Below are 17,196 nucleotides of genomic sequence, written 5' to 3'. Positions count from 1 at the left end.
AATCATATTGCGGCATCCACTATTGTCAAAAAATGGAAAGTGTCCATTAAAAAGTAATAAGAAAATAGGCGGGGTTTCCTTGTTTTGCTTTGTATAGCATCTTATTGTTTATTCCTGCATGAAGTAAAGTCTTCTAAGCGAAAGGCAATCGCAAAATTTGAACTAACTTTTTGTTTGCTGTTAAAGCCCATCCTTCTTTTAAATTAGGCGCTGGCCAAAAATAAAAGCTGAACTTCAACATGCCATGACTAAGAATCCAGGCACCGTAGAATGAGGGCAAGACCCCTGTATGAACCGGACTACTTAAAGCCCCCCCCTCACATGTTATTTATGGTGTCGCATCAGTAGGGTTCAGGTTTAAAGCAACAATATGTAATCATTTTAAACTGACATAACAACTCCACAGTCTTATAGATGGCATGGAGAAGAGTTAATATTTCTCGGTCAAAGCAACATTGACTCACTAACTTAGCGCTCTTTATTATCACACTAATTACAATATCCACGGCTACTTTTTTGTCACTTTTTTTCAGCTTTAGATGAATCTGAAAAGAGACCTCAAACTGTCATTAAATCAACACTAACAGCAAACCTCGCAGAAAGCAACCGACGGCGATCGTTTAACGTTTTTAAACGTTTCTTCTTCTGTGTTTTATGTGTAAAAAATAGCAAATCAACTTCCATTTCAGTTACAAAGTGGATCCCATTTTGCCAAACCACTTTCTCCCACCGCATATCTGAAATAATGAAACCTGAAGGACTGACCCTCCCGTGACCACTTGTTGGGGGTGAAACTAATAGATTTGGTCCCTACATGTGTCTGACACCAGCTAATGGCTACCAGATTCAGCGAGATGAGAAAAAAATGCTTTCCCTCACTAGCGCTCCATCGCTCCTTCCCCGCAGCCACCCCACCTTGTGTGTGAATGTCAAATGTCTGTGTAAGATTACTATGTGGCAGCAGTGATGCGCAGATGTACTATAAAGAACCCTGAGGGTTCATTTGTTATTAAAGCCAAGAGCTGGGAAAAAAGAGCCTGTAAAGTGCAGCAAGAACACGAAAGAAGAACCACACTCTCATGCGGTGTTAGACGGTTTTAAGGCCGCTACGTTTTGGCGAAAATCAACTCAAAAACAAATCATGTGTAAACGTTGTAGTATCTCCGCGCTGTCGTTCTGTCCAGTCCGTCCCACTTGTTCGTTTTCTCAATGTCAGCCACTCTTTCAATTTGATGGCCTTGCATTCCCTGCAGAGGCTTGTCTTTCAATGGCAGCCCATCTGGCTCCTTCTCCTTACTCGGCTGGATCGGGTCATCTTTTACCCAGCTGTTTTTAGACTATATGACACATAAATGATGGTAAGGACAATTTTGTTGTTGTTTTTTTAACGTGATAAGTCAGAGGTGTCAAACTCATTTTTGTCGCGGGCCATTTTGTAGCGAGAACTTCCTTCATTGGGCCGATATGTTGAGGAAACCAAGTCGATTTTAAATGGTCTCATAGTATTATTACTGCACACAACAAATTGATGGCTTAGTTGTTTTTAAAATCAGAAGTAAAGCAGCCTAGTTTGTTCACTTATTGTTTACATTACTGTAACAGAACAAACCAAAAAAATCTCAACTTTATTTTTCCTTATACACGACAAGCTAAAGTTTTGGAACAAAGTTTGGCAAGGGTCATTGAAACGTACACGATTTGCTTTCGCGTGCCACATAAAATGACGTGGCGGGCCGGATTTGGCCCCCGGGCCTTGAGTTTGACACCTGTGTGATAAGTCCTGACATATGGACAAGCGAGTGTAGACTTTTTATGTACCTTACACATTCAAAATCTGATTTATTGAAACTAATATCAGCTAGTGATTCCGTGCCAAAAAGTAATTGTCGACCCTGGTTGCCATCTGCACTCCCCGGATAAGTCTTGTTTTTTTTGGTTTATCACAGCTGCATACGCACTGCTTCTGAAAAAGCAGATACATCCATCTTAAACACATTCCTGTTTACATCCGTTAAATTCCTGGTTGTTCTGCTGTGTGTCATCCCTATCGCTTTGCAGTGTGTGGGGTGTTAAGTATTTCATGGTGCTGCTCCGTTTAAATCTTTTTGCCTCCCAGTTATCATAAGTGGTCTAATCAGAGATAACGTACAGTGTGTAGATCATTTCTTTAATGAGAGAACTTTTTTGCTATAGTACATTAGGAATGGATGACCACAAAAATGCCATTCCGCTTAAAGGCCGCGTGTGTTACTATTTGGAATGCTCAAGTATCTTTTCAAGGGTTTATTGTCTGTGTCGGTGCAAACACAAGGAGAATTGTTGAAAGGAGACACAAGGGAGCTGAAATTTCTCCCAGATGGGGACAAAATGTCAAAGGTCAACATGGCATGACCAATTAGTTATCACACTTAGTTATCAGCCATCCCTTGGCTAAATTCTGCTAGAATGATGTGGAATAAAATGACGGTCAAAATACTGCAAAAGGGTTAAGAATCGAAAAGTTTATTCTGAAAAAGTATGAGACATTTCTATTTTAATAGGCACAAATGGAGTTTTCTGTTGATGTACTAGCAAAGCAAAGTGAGTACATATTGTTCAATACAAATTACATTTACAGAATTAACTCGACATGCGCCAGCGGTTTATTTTTTACATACCATAATAGTTTAAAAACAAAATAATGTAAATAAATAGATGGGATTGCATTTCTGGACCGTAAAGATGCATAATTATATGTATAATATTTAAAAAAAAACAGTAAAAAAAAAAAAGTACATGGGATGGAACATCTGGACTGCGCTAAGACGTGTAATTACGTCTTTGGGATTGAATGAGTTGATTTAATTCATGTCATTCTTTGGTTTTGAACTTTATCGTGATTATATGCAAATATATACTGTACATTGTATTTGACCTCCACCCACTTGAACCATTTCCTGCGCTTTCGGCCCTGGCCCCCTTTGGACAATTTGTTTGTTTAAATGTACATTTCCAGTGAGAGTAGCATTGGCACGCAGAAAAAGAAAACAAGACGGGCCGGGCCGATGGCTGACATGAAGCAGGCGCGTTTGCATCCTGGGAGAGCTCCGTCTTTGCCGCGCGCTAATGCTTTTCTCGTCAAACAATAACATGACGTGAATTTTAGGAAGTGCTGCGCTTGGAGTCCGTCACTTAGGTGATTGTTGGGACAATATATGGAAGTATCCGTCTACCTTTACGTACAGGCGTCCGACGCGGCCGCGCTGGTTCTTTTCCTCCTTATCCGTGAACTTGATCTGTCGACGCTGCGGCGTGCGACCCGAGCCGTTGTGTTTTTGGAAGGCGTATGCCTCACACGCATCATGTGATGAAAGCTTAAGAGGCAAGTGTTGTTGCACGGCATCTCGAAGGAAACCCCACGCCCGTCACGTTCCGCTTTCGTCAGAGGCGCGTTCGAACGTTTCCTGATGATGGCGACGGGCAGGTGGCAGCTGCTGCATCGGGCGCACGCGTGGGAGTATGAGGACTGGTAAAGTGCTGAACATGGATCCCTGGCCTATGTTCCAATTGATTTGCTCTTAATTTGAAAAGGAAACGTCTACTGTTTGTTTCTAAGCGTTAAACTAGATTCACTGGCGTCTGCAGAAACCCTGCCGAAATGTCACACATGTGCCTTTATTAAAATTAATGGGTACACATTGCCCATTACACATTTGAGATCCCCCGGTATAGAAAATAACTGGAATGTTATCACGCCTAGCTAATTGAGAACTCAAGCAAAAAATATCTGTTGGTTTTCTGGAGATCAGTAAAGCTTGACTATTCACTTTTCTCAAATACTCTGTTGCACTGAGCCTCACGCTCATTTTAAATGGAGTAACCCCCCATCGCCACACCCCCCACCCGACATCCTGTTTCTGATCCAGAGAGCGATAACACACCAGACTAAATGAACATGTCTTCAGTCTGGACACACTGATGCTTAGGACTGATTTGCATCTGTCCTCCTTACCTTCCGAAAAAATGTTTTATCCTAAAAATGCCCCCTAAAAAATTTTACATAGCTTTTCAATCGAATCCTTGCAATTACTTGCATTCATTTTTGACAATTCTACGAGACAAAGACGGACAGATTGATGGCACGAAGTCCAAAGTATCGTGGGGCTTTGGCACCAACAGTCGCGGGTCACTGCTGAAGACGATAAGGCCCGCAGAGTGGCACGCTCGGCCTTATCGCACTCCGCCAAGCGGGGGGACATCCGCTATCACTGGACACATTGGCGGAGGAAAGACGCACCCCTTTATCTCCCCTTCTAACTCCACCCACTTCAGATGGAAGTAAGACGACCAGTTTGTTTTGTCTTCGCCGCAGGCGGCAAACGCACTCACACAGTTAAACCTTGTCAAAATGACTGATTCAGCATTTATTTGATGCCCGCCGAAAGACAAAAAAAATATACTTTATAACCTAAAAGTACATAAAATAATCGATGACTTTGATGTACAAAGTCATTGATTAATTCCATACTGAATTCATTTAGTACTAGACATTTCTTTTGAAAAAAAAAAGATACTGCATTTTTCGGACTGGAAGCCATACCAGAAAATAAACCGCAAAAACAAAAATTTTACAGAAAATCGAGTCGTTTCACCGAAATTGTTAGACTACTGTAACAACAAAACAGAATATGCCTGATTGTGTTTACTAATGGAGAGTGCCCCCCGGTGGCGAGAAAAATAACAACTCAAAATATTTTCATAGCATCTTCTACTATCTCCCATTCTGCGCTGGAAGATTTTCCTCTGGTGGCCAGTAAACAAAACAAAACAAAACAAAAAAATTGAATAGCTACATTGCTATCATGACCTTCATGTTTATTACAAAAAAAAAACAACTGTAGGGGTGTAAATAATCTAAACTACTTGAAAAAGATGACCAAAGTAAAAGACACGCAATAGAAACAGCCAAGGACTTTTAATTCGATGCAACATTTCAAGTTGTTTTTTTTAGATGGTGTGAGGTGGGCACTTGCAGGAGGCGGCACACCTATAGGCCACGCCGCTGTCGTTGCAACCGTACTTCTTCTTTTGCTCTGGACAGTCGCTGTATTTGTCAGCGTACGGACACGCGTTGGCTAGAGGACAACGTGTTTCTCTTATTCATCGTCTACCATAACCGAACACAAAAGCGGCGCCGACCATAGTTTGCAAATTATACCGTCGCGCCATCAACAGACCACACCCACAATTTAAAGAAACACACGCTTTCCCTGTCATAGTTACTGCCACCAAGTGGACAAAAATAATAACTGCACCACACATTTCTATATCGATTGTATGTTGCACTGCATTTTGAAAACAGGCTCGTTCTACTTACTGCACAATTTGTTCTCACAGGCGCCGGGACAGTCGGCGCAGGTGGCTCCGGACTTGTACGGGCGGGAAAGCTCATAATTTCCGCTAAAACAGGTCGCGGCATTAAATGGAAGCAAGACAATATGCTGGAATTACAGGCGATTGATTTTAAGAAGTAACTGTTAAAACTAGTTACTTAAGGTACTATTTTTTTTGAGCATGTGACATCTAAAAATAGGCGCTTCCGTGACTTTTCTCCACATTTCCTATTTAATCATTTTTTTTTATTATTGTAAAGTAAGAGCTACTTACGATGGGCAGTAGTGGCAGACGTAGAAATAATTGTGGAGGGGATTGTTGGGACAGTAGGCCATTGCGCAGCCGATCTGACTGGAACGGTGCCAGATGATCTATAAGGGACAATTTTACACTAAACATTTCATCCTCAATGTTGATATATCACACGATCTGTGTATACTACCAAAGTATGATTTTTTTTTTTTAGCATATGAGGAGCAGGCACTGCTGGGATTTGAACCCAGGATCCCCTGTTTACAAGACAGATACTTTAACCAACTAAGCCACAGTGCCACATAGTCATTTCAATCGGTCCTAATGAAGTCACCCGTTCATCTCACCGTCGTGTAATATGAAACAGTTCCTCCGTTGACGGAGCCCACTCCGTAGCCCCAGTTCTTCACGTACCCGGCCCACCGTTGTATGACGTAGCTCCAGCTCATTTGGGATTTCGACATGAAAAAGTTCTCAGCGCAGCTGCTAGCTGCAGCACAGAAACAAGACAAATCTCATCGATCTTCATCGTTGAATTTATAAGTGTGCAATTTTTTTTTCTTCTGCTGCACGTTTTTAATGACTGAGTCAATCCGACGAGGCCAAATGTGAAAATGTTACGTCGTTTTAGTTGTATGTGGCTGTTTTGACTCAATTCTTTCCGTTATTAATAGGGAACTAGCTAGCTAATAAGTAACTTACTGCTGATCTCCTGCTGACTGTGGTGGCTGTGGTGCATGCGGCAGGTGCTGGCCCACCTCTGAGTATTGGCTTCAGCTTCTTTGTTCCACGTCTGTTACAGCACATACACTTTGGATTTTTTTTTTTTTTTTTTTTTCAAATGAGGATAATTTTATGCATTTCACACGGTCCTTTACCATTTTCAGCATGTTGCTAGCAGTAGGCTTGACATTTCTCCTCACGGTGTTATGCATGTCCAGGATCTCATTCTGTTCCCAGGAGGAGGTCAGGATGGTTCCTGATGTCAAGCGGTGTTAAAAGCTTGTCTGGAACCAAGTGATGAATGTACCTACCTTCCTTTAGGTAGATCAGAAACGGGAAAGGATTTATAGGATTAAATACACAAAATGTGTCCGACATCATGGACTTATTTTCTACTTACAGGCTGGATTTCCACATCCTCCTCCAAGTTGGCTGACACTTGAAGGGCGGCGCAGAGGCCCAAAGCCCACAGGAGGGTCAAAACCAAAAAGTTCATGGCAGGGTTCTCCAGCAACACTTTCTAAAGGTGGCCGTTCGGTTTTTATATGCCACGTGAGCTTAAGCACACACACGCTCAAGGGCATCTCATGGAGTTTTTCTTCCGGTGTTGCACCTGTGAAATGTCCTTGATGATTTGTCCATTCAAACTTTGACCTGGTCCGTTATTCGTCAGGCGCTGGTCTACCTCTGTCTGCACTCATCCTAATTTTTTTTTCTCTTTTATTATTTACTTAAAGTTAACACCATGCCTGTCTAGTGACACTGCGATTGAAACACAACACAGTAATATAAGTGTAACACGAAAACAAAGTCAGCTAAGGGGTTTAAGCCCAGGTTATAATACCTATACCATCACGTTGAACAGGGGACTTGAGCGCAAATAATAATCATGTCCACTGGATGGCATTATCGTGCTTTACATGACTTTGAAATGGTAGACGTCGGTTCTCTTTTATAACTGTCTCCCCTATAGAAGACCGTGGCAGGCTGCCAGACATCGGACGTAATGTCTATCCCGACAATTGCAAACAGACAACAGTACTACTCCAACAAGGTAAAAAAAAAAAAAAAGGAAACGACAGACAACAAAGACTGGAAATGCAGATTTTTGGTTTTTAATTAAATTGGACTCGGATTTATTTAAATGATCTCAGATGAGCACTTGCAGGAGGCGGGACACCAGGATGCCACGTTGCTGTTGTTGCAGCCGTGTTGCCTCTTCAGATCAGGACAGTTGCTGTACTTGTCGGTGTACTTGCAAGGGTTGGCTATCGGGGAATGACACCACAATGTGTTGATATATCACATAATATCAAGTAAAGATTTCATAAACCGGAATAACATTTGCACTAGTATCTGACTATCTTTCTGCTAATGACAATGCACAGTGTTACAGTTAATTTGCTATTCTTTTGAAAAGAATAATGCTCTGTTTCTTTCATGGCCTTAAAAAGCATTATATTACATTTGCGGCAGTAATACCAGCAGTAACCCGGCTTGATGATCGCTTAGCGCATCATACTTGTAAAAGCAGAGGCTGATGCTACTTACTGCACAGTTTGTTGTCACAAGCATTGGGGCAGTCGCCACAGGTGGGGCCGGAATTGTAGGGGCGAGAAAGCTGGTAGTTTCCGCTGAAATGTAGATCACAACGTCAAATACTCATTGCAAAAAGACTTTCACTTGCTGCAGTTATAATTGTATTCATTGAATTAGAGGTGCAACATTTAATCGTTTAATCGATGACTAATTTAACAATAATGGCAAACAATAATCAATGTCTGCCGCTTTTCTGACATACTTTGATCAGCAACCAAATTGTTTTTCCAAAACTCTCAATCCTGGGTATTTACAAAAAAAAACCTGCAAGCCAAACATTCTGCCAGACTATAGTTAGTGATTTTTAAATATTGATGTCAATAATGTTACATTTTACATCCTTTCACATTTCTATTACAAATAGTATTCGAAGTGCCATCAGTAGTTATGAAAACAAACCAAATTTATGTTGTTTTATACTGTAGACTGTACACGTCTGATGTACTTACGGTGGGCAGTAGTGGCAGACGTAGAAATACTTGTAGCGGGAGTTGGGACAGTAGGCCATAGCACAGCCAATCTGGTTTGAGCGGTACCAAACAATCTGGAATATTTAAAGTCATGTTAAGTTTATAAACTTGAAACTTATATATCTTATCTCTTCATTAATACAAAAAAAAAACATTGTTTCCTTTACTTCTGCTATGCATATTACCAAACTGGTACTTGAGAGCAGAAGGCGCTGCTGGGATTCGAACCCAGGATCTCCTGTTTACTAGACAGGCACTTTGACCAACTAAGCCACAGCGCCACACGGTCCTCTGTAAAAAACGGAGCTTGCGGCCCCTACCTGGGTGAAATGTCCAACAACTCTGCCGTTGACAGAGCCCACTCCGTAGCGCCAGTCCTTCACCTCGTCAGCCCACGACTGGATGGCGTTGCTCCAGCTGTTTTTGTAGCTAGCCATGTACAAGTTCTCGCCGCAGCCGCTAGCTGCGGCGCAGAAACAAGACAATCATGACCATATTTTACAGCCGTACATACATTTTGCTTGTCATGAAGTTCCAGATGACAAGAAAGTACAGATTTTGAAGTAAATGTAAGCATTCAAATGCTAACGAGTAAAAATTGTTCTGTGAGTCCACATTAGTCTTATTAATATTACACTTGTGTAGTGTGAGGTAATGCCAAGGGGGGTGCGGATGACCCCAAAGAAAAGGATTTGTTTTTTGCCTTGTGAAATATAATTGTGATAAAATAAGGACATATAAGACATATTTTTTTTAGGCATTTTGATGCAGTTGTTGTTTTTTTGTTTTTTTGTTTTTGTGTGTTTTTTTTTTTTTTTTGCTTAGACCCGGGTCGTCAAACTCGTTTTATATTACTAATAATCATAAAACATTTCAAGTTTTTCATTTATTAAAAAAAACTGCTTAATTTTATACTTTACAAAATCATCTTGCGGGCCAGATTAAACTCATTTGTGGGCCGGAACGAGCCCGTGGACCGTATGTTTGACACCCCTGCAAATCTTTAACCTGTATAAATGCTGTGAAAAAAAAAAAAGCATAACTAATTTTTTAAAAGTTTTTTATATTGCTTTTTCCTTGTGTCGGTTTTAAAAAGGATACAGTTTTAGGTATACTCATAAAAGTTTTATAAATAATAATCTTATTTATGGTCGGCGTGGCAAGTGGGCTTTGCAAAAAAAAAAAATAATCGAAAAGCACAGCACTTGTGGAATATGATTTTAATCCACTTTTTTTTTTAACTGTCTCAGACAGCAGCTATTTTCCCTCTTGCTGTTGACTGAGAAAAGCTTTTAGCAATTGTATGGTAGCTGTGGGGAAACTGCCATTGTATAATCTGCTAAAACATGACCTGTTCAGTGAGAAATTGTTGATATTTTTGACCCACAAGCACTAGCATCTTGCTTTGGGCAACATATGCGGACGCTGGCTAATGTGCAACTTACTACTGATCTCCCTGGAGCTGGCCGGGCTGTGGTTCATGGAGCAGGTGTTGGCCCACCTCTGAGCGTTGGCCGCAGCTTCTGCGTTCCAACTCTGCGGAGGAGCAACGCATACATTTCGGATCGGGCGCCTTTATTCCGGCGCGCCGTTGACACTGCGCTTGACCATTTTCAGCATGTTGCTAGCGGTAGGCTGGACGTTTCTCCGCAGCGCGTTGTGCTTGTTCACAATCTCATTCTGTTCCGAGGACGAGGTCAGGACTGTTCGGAAAGTCGAGCTGTTTAGGAGATGTGCAAAGATCGACCGGACAGAAAGGACTTAGGTGACGAGCGTACTCACCTTCCTTCGGGTGGGCGGATCAGAAACGGGAGAAGGAAGTGTCGGAGCGTTAAATACGCAAAATGCATCATCGACTCGAGAGTTTATTTTGTACTTACAGGCTGGGGTTCCACAACCTCCTCCAAGTTGGCTGAGACTTGAAGGGCGGCGCAGAGGCCCAAAGCGCACAGGAAGGTAAAAAGGAATGAGTTCATTGCGAAATTCTGCGGCGACACACTCTGAAGGCCAGCTATTGGATTTTTATACGCAGTGGCCGCGCTGTCACGTGAGCTTAAACACATAAACTCAAGGGCATCTGACTGAGTTTTTCCTTTAGTGCGCACCTGTCAAATGACCTTGATGATTTGACTGGACCGCTCTGCGTTTGTCGTCCTCTGGTGCTCCAAACTGACCGAGGCGCTTTCAGATTGAGCTGCCAAAATTCATCGATTGACCAACTGACGATTGAATTATTTGAATCATCCAGAAATCTTTAAGGGGCCATTTTTTAACTTCAAATCGTTCGAATGCTCCCTCTTGTTTGATACTCTTTAATTGTTGTTTAGCTGATTTTTAGCCACTTAACAACACCAAATTAACACAAACGATTGATAAACAAAGAGTAATAGAGAAAAAAACATGTTTAATACACTTTTATGCAAAATAAAATCTTATCTGATTATGCGATGAATCGCTGGAATAATCAATAAATGGTGGCAGCCCTATTTTCAAATTCATAGCTAAACCTGATTTTGTTTGATTTGCTTTAAACTTTATTGTTGTTGGCTAAACTGTAGTCCATAGGAATCTAAGATTTATTATGCCCGATTTGAAACTGCGGCATGTTAGCTAAATAGTTAGCATGTCCGTTTTGGGTCGAATTCCCAGATCCGATCTTTTGCGGAGCGTTAATGAAAACAAGGAAAGCGCATGGTTTCTATTTTCATTACCAAGAATACAAACGGCGAAAAGATCCTTGTCCCCACGTCAACTTGACCAAACCTTTTAGTATGCGCCGCTTATCAGAAGCTCAAAGTGATAATGCTGGTGGCTAACACAAATTCAAGCAAACAAAGCCATAACATGGCTTCCTCACACCACAGCAACATTTCCAGTCTTAAAGAAAGTCAACAATTTACTCGCTTATGTTCACATTTATTGTTTGTATACAAGCAAATAGAAAATCCATTTTGCATCATTTGTCCCCTTGTGACGGTTTGCGGCAACCCCGCCTGGATTCTTCACCTGCCCCCTGAAAAGCACCTGACTCCCGAGCCAAAAAGAGGCAGGTAGGGCTTCCTTCACCTATTGTTCTCCAAAGCAGGATGTCCTTCATTCCCTCTAGAAACGAAGGGAAGCTTCGGTTCCTTTTCCTCATCTGTGATACTCCCGTCAAGCCGTGTGAGTGTCACGTCGATGGCGCAGAGATTATTTCATGCTTTCCGCAATTACATCCTGACCTCTTGCTTCTATGAAGGCCTCTCTCACAGGCAATCTTTCACAGCGTAATATTCCGTTTTTTCTGTTTTTTGCATTTTCTTTCTTGAGGTTTTTAGCATTTATTATGGAAAAAAAAAGTGTTCTTTGCCTCCTGCTGCTATTTGTTTTGGATTTGTGACAGGGTCATGTTTTTTTTTTTTTTTATATTTATTCTTAATTATGTTTGAATGATCTTGACATTTTCCTTTGTAAGGGCAGTATTGAGTCATGTGATAAGCAGTGCCAGGTTTTCTCCAAGCATGTCCGGCATTTTCACACCAGGATTTTTCACAAAAGGATTCGATTTGATTTTACCTGCAAAATCTCACATATTTGCCTTGACGGGTCCTCATTTGAGAACCGGTGTTTTACGGAACTGATACTTAAACAAAAATGGTGCAGCAACACATGTTCACTGCTCCGTATTCTTTATGTTCTGTTGATTACTGCAGATTACTGGATTCACACTCAGTAATTGAGTGAGACTTGGAGCGTTATGATTTTTTTTTCTTGACTATATAATACCGCCGCCCAGTGGCCATGTCAGGCACACCGGCAGGTATCGCAATGACACAATCGTGATTGAAGCGTATACCTGCGGTGCTCAGGAGGAAAAATCAAGAAAGGAGTTTTTGGACGCCTCGATGAGACAAAATGTAAACTGTTGGATTTTCTGATGTCTACGAGCATCCTGTTAAAATCTCGCGCGTCTCCCGAAGTGTTTTTACGGGCCCCCAGGGGTACTCATTGCTCTCTTATCCTGCTCATTCACGCCGGACAGAACACAGATCCACCAATGGCCCTCAAACGCTTCATCTCCATTTCGTCACTAGGGGATCATTGCGAAGACGCTCTCTTCGCCCAACGCGCGTTGGCCTTCCACGCTTGTAGGTGCGCCGTCCACCGCGCATGCGCCCCGCCGCTCACTGGTCCCCTATTTTTGTTCCCAGACATCAAGCAGCACCACCATCACCATCCTCACCATCATCGTCATCACCACAGGTTGGAGCGAACGTCCTCTTGATCGCGCAGCGGAGAAGAGCTCTTCCTCTTCTTCTTCCTCTTCCGTCGCGGTGGAAGACAAAGGGCGACGGGGAGAGGGAGAAAGAAGAAAGGTACCATGAAGAAACGATACGTGGACGCGAGCAGGCTCCGGAAGATGAAGAAATTGAGAATAAGCGAGAGGCTGTCTGAAAGGTAGACGGCCAAGCCAGGCGGGATGCTTTTGTTGTGGTGCTGCCCGTCTGCGTCTTTGTGTGCATGCCGCTCGCTCCACTCCACTTCCACTTGCACTCCGCTCACCTGTCTGCATCACGTCATCGCCACTCTGCCTTCGTATTTTGCTTGTGCTTAAGCTTCGTTAAGTTGCCGTCGGCCTGCTGCTACTGCCGCTCGTTTGTTATTCAACTGAGGATTGGAGGCATTTCAAAAGGCTTATTTTATCCGTAATGCCACTTCTTGATGCGCACCTCAAGTAATGAGTTGCGTAAGACGTGGGACACAAAATTGAAAAAAAGAAAAATAAATAATGATGCGTTGAAAAATATGCGCGTTTTATTCGCGATACACAGCTAGATTTTTAAATGGAAAATCTAAAGCCTTTGTGTGAGTTAAATGTGCAAATCTGGAACAACTTTTATTTTTTTTGATTAACTGCATTGTTATAGTCAAAGGCTTCACGTAATTTTCCCTTGCGATTCAAACTATAATAACTAAGATAACGTTTTATTATTATTATTGGTTTTTTTTTGGTTTGTTTTTGAGGGTTAGATCATCCAATTTCAAACGTTCCAATGTCAATATAGGGCTTATGCGCTTTCGTGGAATAACTTCTCTCCTGGGGGGGATGGGGGGCTCGAACCTTTGTCCCCACTCGTCCCTGCTAATGATTTCTAAAGAGAAATTAAGCAGTCGCTCTTGATAACAATTGGGGAATGAAAGTATGTGCGGGAGGATGCTTTGCCCCCCCCCAACCCCCCCTCCCTCGCTGTCTCGCTTTCCTCCAGATGAAATATTGCCATGGTTACCAAACAAAGAAGGGCCGATGTGGCAACAGCAGCCTATGGATGAGCAGAACAAAGGGAGGCAACCACAGCTTTGTGGTGGTCTCATTAAAAAGAAAAAAAAAAAATCAAGATACACTTATTGTTGGTGAAGCGGCCTCAATTAAAAGCAAACAATCATTAACGCAAATATATTTAAAACGCTTAAAAAAATGCTCATCTAGATTTTCTGCTTTGAAGCGACTCAAGCTTTTTTTCTTTGTGCATTGATGTATTTATTTGCAGCGCATACACTTTCCTGAAGTTTATGGCCATGTGGATGTTGGTGCTGCTGGCTGATTTCCTCCTGGAATTTCGTCTGGAATACCTGTGGCCATGTTGGCTCTTCTTTGGGAGCGTGTACACAACCTTCCACTGCCACGGGCTGGTGAGGACCCCTGCTCCTTTTTTACACACACACACACACACACACACATATATAATATACATATATCTTCACATGATCACCTTAATCTTGACTGTTAAATGCATCATTAGACTGTAGATGTGCATTGTACTTCTGCAAAAGAGTCATTTCATAGATTGTGGTACAGCTATCATAATTATAGCTAATATTATTTAACTCATTCAATGCCAGGAACGTATTTTCACGTATTTTTTTTTTTTAAGAGTCCAGACATTCAATCTCAGATACTTAAATATCGATTTAACATATATCCGTGACAGAAACAGTATTTTTTTTTCAATGTAAGAAAAAGAACAAAGGAATTGCAACATTGAGCAACGTACTGTTGTTGTATGGTGACTCCTTTGCCAAACTTTGTATGCCTTTATTTTTATCAATTTTATACAGCGGGTCACAGTACTCTGTTTTAAGTGTTTTTTTTTTTTTTTTTTATTTAATGTTTTTGATTTTTTTTTTTAATTTTTGTAATTAATTTAAATGTTCTAATTTAATTTTAATTTATTTTGTAATACATTTTTTATTTAATTTAAGAGCAAAATGATGTCTTTATTTGAATGCAAATTGGGGCTTGATGACAAATCATGTTTTGGAACGGTCAGGCTGTAACAAAACAAACGACACCTTGTCACTGCCAAGCGTGCTGATCTTGTGACATGAATCAAATGCATTTCAACCAACCACGTCGTTTGTGTGCTTGCAGGTTATTTGTGTGGTTTTTGTGTGCGCCGCCTTCACACTTGACATCTTTTGTTTGATTTTCGTTCCTCTGCACTGGCTCTTCTTCGTAGCCAGCACCTACGTGGTTTTCAATTATATTTGGCACACAGGTGAGCATGCAGACATTCTTGGAAATTTTGTACAATGGCGTGATAAAATGCATGCAATTTCTTACTAATAATTTGTTTGGGGTTTTTTTTCAGAAAAGGGCATCTGCATCTCCACAGTGTCGCTGTGGATCCTTCTTGTGTACACAGAGGCTTCACTTCGACTTAAAGACCTCAAGACCTCACATGCCAATCTTTCCCATCTTTTTGCTGCTCACTGGTAGGTTTGATTCAAACAAAACTGATCAATACATGAGGTTTTTTATTTGACCCACGTGAGGTATTTTGACCATTATGGGTTCATTCTCCTCCACATCACTTTAGCCAAGTTAGTGTGATCTCTAAAATGGTCATGCCATGTTAAACTCTGACATGTTGTCACAACCTGGGTGAAATTTCAGCTTACGTGTCCTCTTTCGATGCTTTTCCTTTGATGTGAAATGCTTGTGATGTAAAGATCAAAGGAATGTACGCAAGGGTTAAATGTTCTGTCATGTTTTAGATCAATATTTTGAACCGGCCCAGATGATGTACCGGCTTCAGTTGTAAGCCGTTATACTGTATGCAAAGGCATTAAGTGGATCAAGTCGCCACTGAAGGCCAAGGCATCAAACGCAAAGCCTGTCAGTGATGAAACTTCGTTTCTTGCGCGTCTGTTATTCAGCATCGGATATCCGGTGGTCTATCTGGGCTTTGACGCCACCTGCTACTTCACCAACATCTTCAAGCTGCGCATCCAGAAAGCGGTGCAGAGCGACAACGACTTCCACATGCACCTGCTGCAAAACTCGCTCCCGCCGGGCCTGCCGCTTTACTCCAAGATGGCGCCCGACAATGGCCGTAAGTCACCAATGACGTCGGCAGGAAGAAATAATACAAGCGCGAACGCTGATTGAAAAAAGTCCAAAATTTCAACCGTTTTTTTGCCGCCGTTTTGTCTTTCCAGCCTCCAAATGGAAGTCAAAGTCCGAGTCCAGTCAGTACCAGTATCAGAACGGCGCCGCTCTCCCTCAAGACGAGTCCCACGCCGCCGACTGCCTCCAGATCCGAAACGAGGAGCGGGCGACCGAAAAGGCCGCGCAAGAAGTCCGCTTGCCTGAATCCGCCCGGAAGCTGTTGTTGTCCAAATGTAGCTCCGGTGAGCCCAGAGAGGCGCTCCGCAATGGCTCGCCGGGACCAGAATCCTCGGCAACCCAAGAAAAACTACCTCAGGAAGAACAGGCCAGCAAAGCTGCGCGAGCGGTGAAAAACTCCTCGCCCAGGGTTCGGAGAGCTAACGCGGCCACACCTTCGCCCCCTGCTGGCAGGGTGGAGAAGAAACAACGGTCCGGAGGGAAAACTGGAAGCCCGAACCGGGACGGGACGGACAAAAGTACCGCTGTGGCTCTCAATCAACACGCTGAGCAGCTGAGCAGGTAAGACACTTCCTAAGTGCATATGCTGCTTCACACTGGTTGGACGTAACCGGGTATATTGGTAAGTTTTTTCAAAAACAACAAATAAAGGCCTTACTTGGTTGCTTTTTATAGCCTCACTATATTTAAAGACTTTTTTTTCACAGAAAATATTGCCCTAGTCTTTCAAATGCCTCATGGTTTTTAAAGAGTCTTACTATTCATGATTTTGTTTATGGGGGGTGCCTTACTATACATGGTCTTTTTTTAAGCCTTATTATGCATGGTTGTTTTTTAAGAAGAAAATGCCTTACTATACATTTTATCATAGGAAAGCCATACAATATAAAAAATAATAATAATATATTTTTTTGCAATAGAAAAGCTTTATTATACATGGTTGTTCTCCCCCCTAAAAAAAAAAAACTACATATGGTTGTTGTTTTTTGCAGGAAGAAACAAAAATGTACTGTACATTGTTGTTTTTTGTTCACAAAAAATCATGGTATTTATTTTTCTTTTTGAGATTTTTTGCAGGAAAATAACTATTATTTACTATTACTATTACTAAAAAAGTTTAACCCCCAAAAAATCATTACTATATAGGTATACAGGTTTTTTTTGTTTTTGTTTTTTTTCTTCAAAAATGGAGCCTCCTATACATGGTGTTTTTACCCTTTTGCAAAAAAATCATTACTATATGTGGTGGTAGTCAGGAAAAGCCTGACTATGCATGGTTGTTTTTTGTGAAAGAATTTTCTTACTATATAGTCTTTTTTATATAAAAAATGCTCACTACATATATAGTGTACATGTTTTTTTTAACATAAGAAAACCCTTACTATGTATGCT

General features: G+C 41.6%; 3 protein-coding genes, 1 long non-coding RNA gene and 2 other non-coding genes across 15 annotated transcripts in view; 1 reads left to right on the top strand and 5 right to left on the bottom strand.

Moving 5' to 3' along the window:
• The window catches only part of LOC148407177 (macoilin-1), a 32,462-nt gene that overhangs the window by 11,686 nt on the left and 3,580 nt on the right, over window positions 1-17,196 (top strand). For 3 of the 8 annotated variants that reach the window (XM_088402848.1, XM_088402847.1, XM_088402843.1), the window contains exons 2-9: window positions 6,751-7,402; window positions 11,439-12,548; window positions 12,660-12,854; window positions 13,946-14,087; window positions 14,827-14,953; window positions 15,047-15,170; window positions 15,615-15,790; window positions 15,897-16,365. In XM_088402848.1, the coding sequence (XP_088258974.1) occupies window positions 12,778-12,854; window positions 13,946-14,087; window positions 14,827-14,953; window positions 15,047-15,170; window positions 15,615-15,790; window positions 15,897-16,365 (1,115 nt within the window). In that variant the 5' untranslated portion in view covers window positions 6,751-7,402; window positions 11,439-12,548; window positions 12,660-12,777. Of the gene's footprint in view, window positions 1-6,574; window positions 6,670-6,750; window positions 7,403-11,255; window positions 12,855-13,945; window positions 14,088-14,826; window positions 14,954-15,046; window positions 15,171-15,614; window positions 15,791-15,896; window positions 16,366-17,196 lie in introns of those variants that run through there. The other 5 variants (XM_088402841.1, XM_088402846.1, XM_088402844.1 and 2 more) reach the window with 5 other exon arrangements.
• Window positions 1,083-3,849, bottom strand: LOC148407182 (uncharacterized). The gene is made up of 2 exons (XR_015863845.1): window positions 3,213-3,849; window positions 1,083-1,337 (listed from the first exon to the last, which is right to left on the bottom strand). It is a non-coding gene; the product is annotated as an uncharacterized LOC148407182 (long non-coding RNA).
• On the bottom strand, window positions 4,940-6,969 carry LOC148407180 (cysteine-rich venom protein ophanin-like). Of its 3 annotated transcripts, none has more exons than XM_088402852.1 (7): window positions 6,745-6,969; window positions 6,504-6,604; window positions 6,328-6,418; window positions 5,973-6,115; window positions 5,647-5,744; window positions 5,357-5,439; window positions 4,940-5,114 (listed from the first exon to the last, which is right to left on the bottom strand). In XM_088402852.1, the coding sequence occupies exons 1-7, from the start codon at window positions 6,842-6,844 to the stop codon at window positions 4,987-4,989; spliced, it is 744 nt and encodes a 247-aa protein (XP_088258978.1). In that variant the 5' UTR covers window positions 6,845-6,969; the 3' UTR covers window positions 4,940-4,986. The 3 variants fall into 3 exon arrangements, with proteins under 3 accessions (XP_088258978.1, XP_088258981.1, XP_088258979.1); XM_088402855.1 differs by having other exon boundaries at window positions 6,504-6,575; window positions 6,745-6,849; XM_088402853.1 differs by having other exon boundaries at window positions 6,504-6,663; window positions 6,749-6,816.
• Window positions 5,852-5,925, bottom strand: trnat-ugu (transfer RNA threonine (anticodon UGU)). The gene has a single exon. It is a non-coding gene; the product is annotated as a tRNA-Thr (tRNA).
• Window positions 7,442-10,453, bottom strand: LOC148407178 (cysteine-rich venom protein-like). Its single transcript, XM_088402856.1, has 7 exons — window positions 10,294-10,453; window positions 10,026-10,120; window positions 9,863-9,953; window positions 8,738-8,880; window positions 8,397-8,491; window positions 7,900-7,982; window positions 7,442-7,616 (listed from the first exon to the last, which is right to left on the bottom strand). The coding sequence occupies exons 1-7, from the start codon at window positions 10,391-10,393 to the stop codon at window positions 7,489-7,491; spliced, it is 735 nt and encodes a 244-aa protein (XP_088258982.1). The 5' UTR covers window positions 10,394-10,453; the 3' UTR covers window positions 7,442-7,488.
• trnat-agu (transfer RNA threonine (anticodon AGU)) lies at window positions 8,625-8,698 on the bottom strand. The gene has a single exon. It is a non-coding gene; the product is annotated as a tRNA-Thr (tRNA).

The sequence above is a fragment of the Hippichthys cyanospilos genome, chromosome 20, assembly GCF_059441005.1.
Source record: "Hippichthys cyanospilos isolate Australia breed blue-spotted pipefish chromosome 20, RoL_Hcya_1.0, whole genome shotgun sequence".
NCBI lineage: Eukaryota > Metazoa > Chordata > Actinopteri > Syngnathiformes > Syngnathidae > Hippichthys > Hippichthys cyanospilos.
The sequence above is the reverse complement of the archived record's forward strand: the minus strand, read 5'-3'. Positions and strand labels throughout refer to the sequence as shown.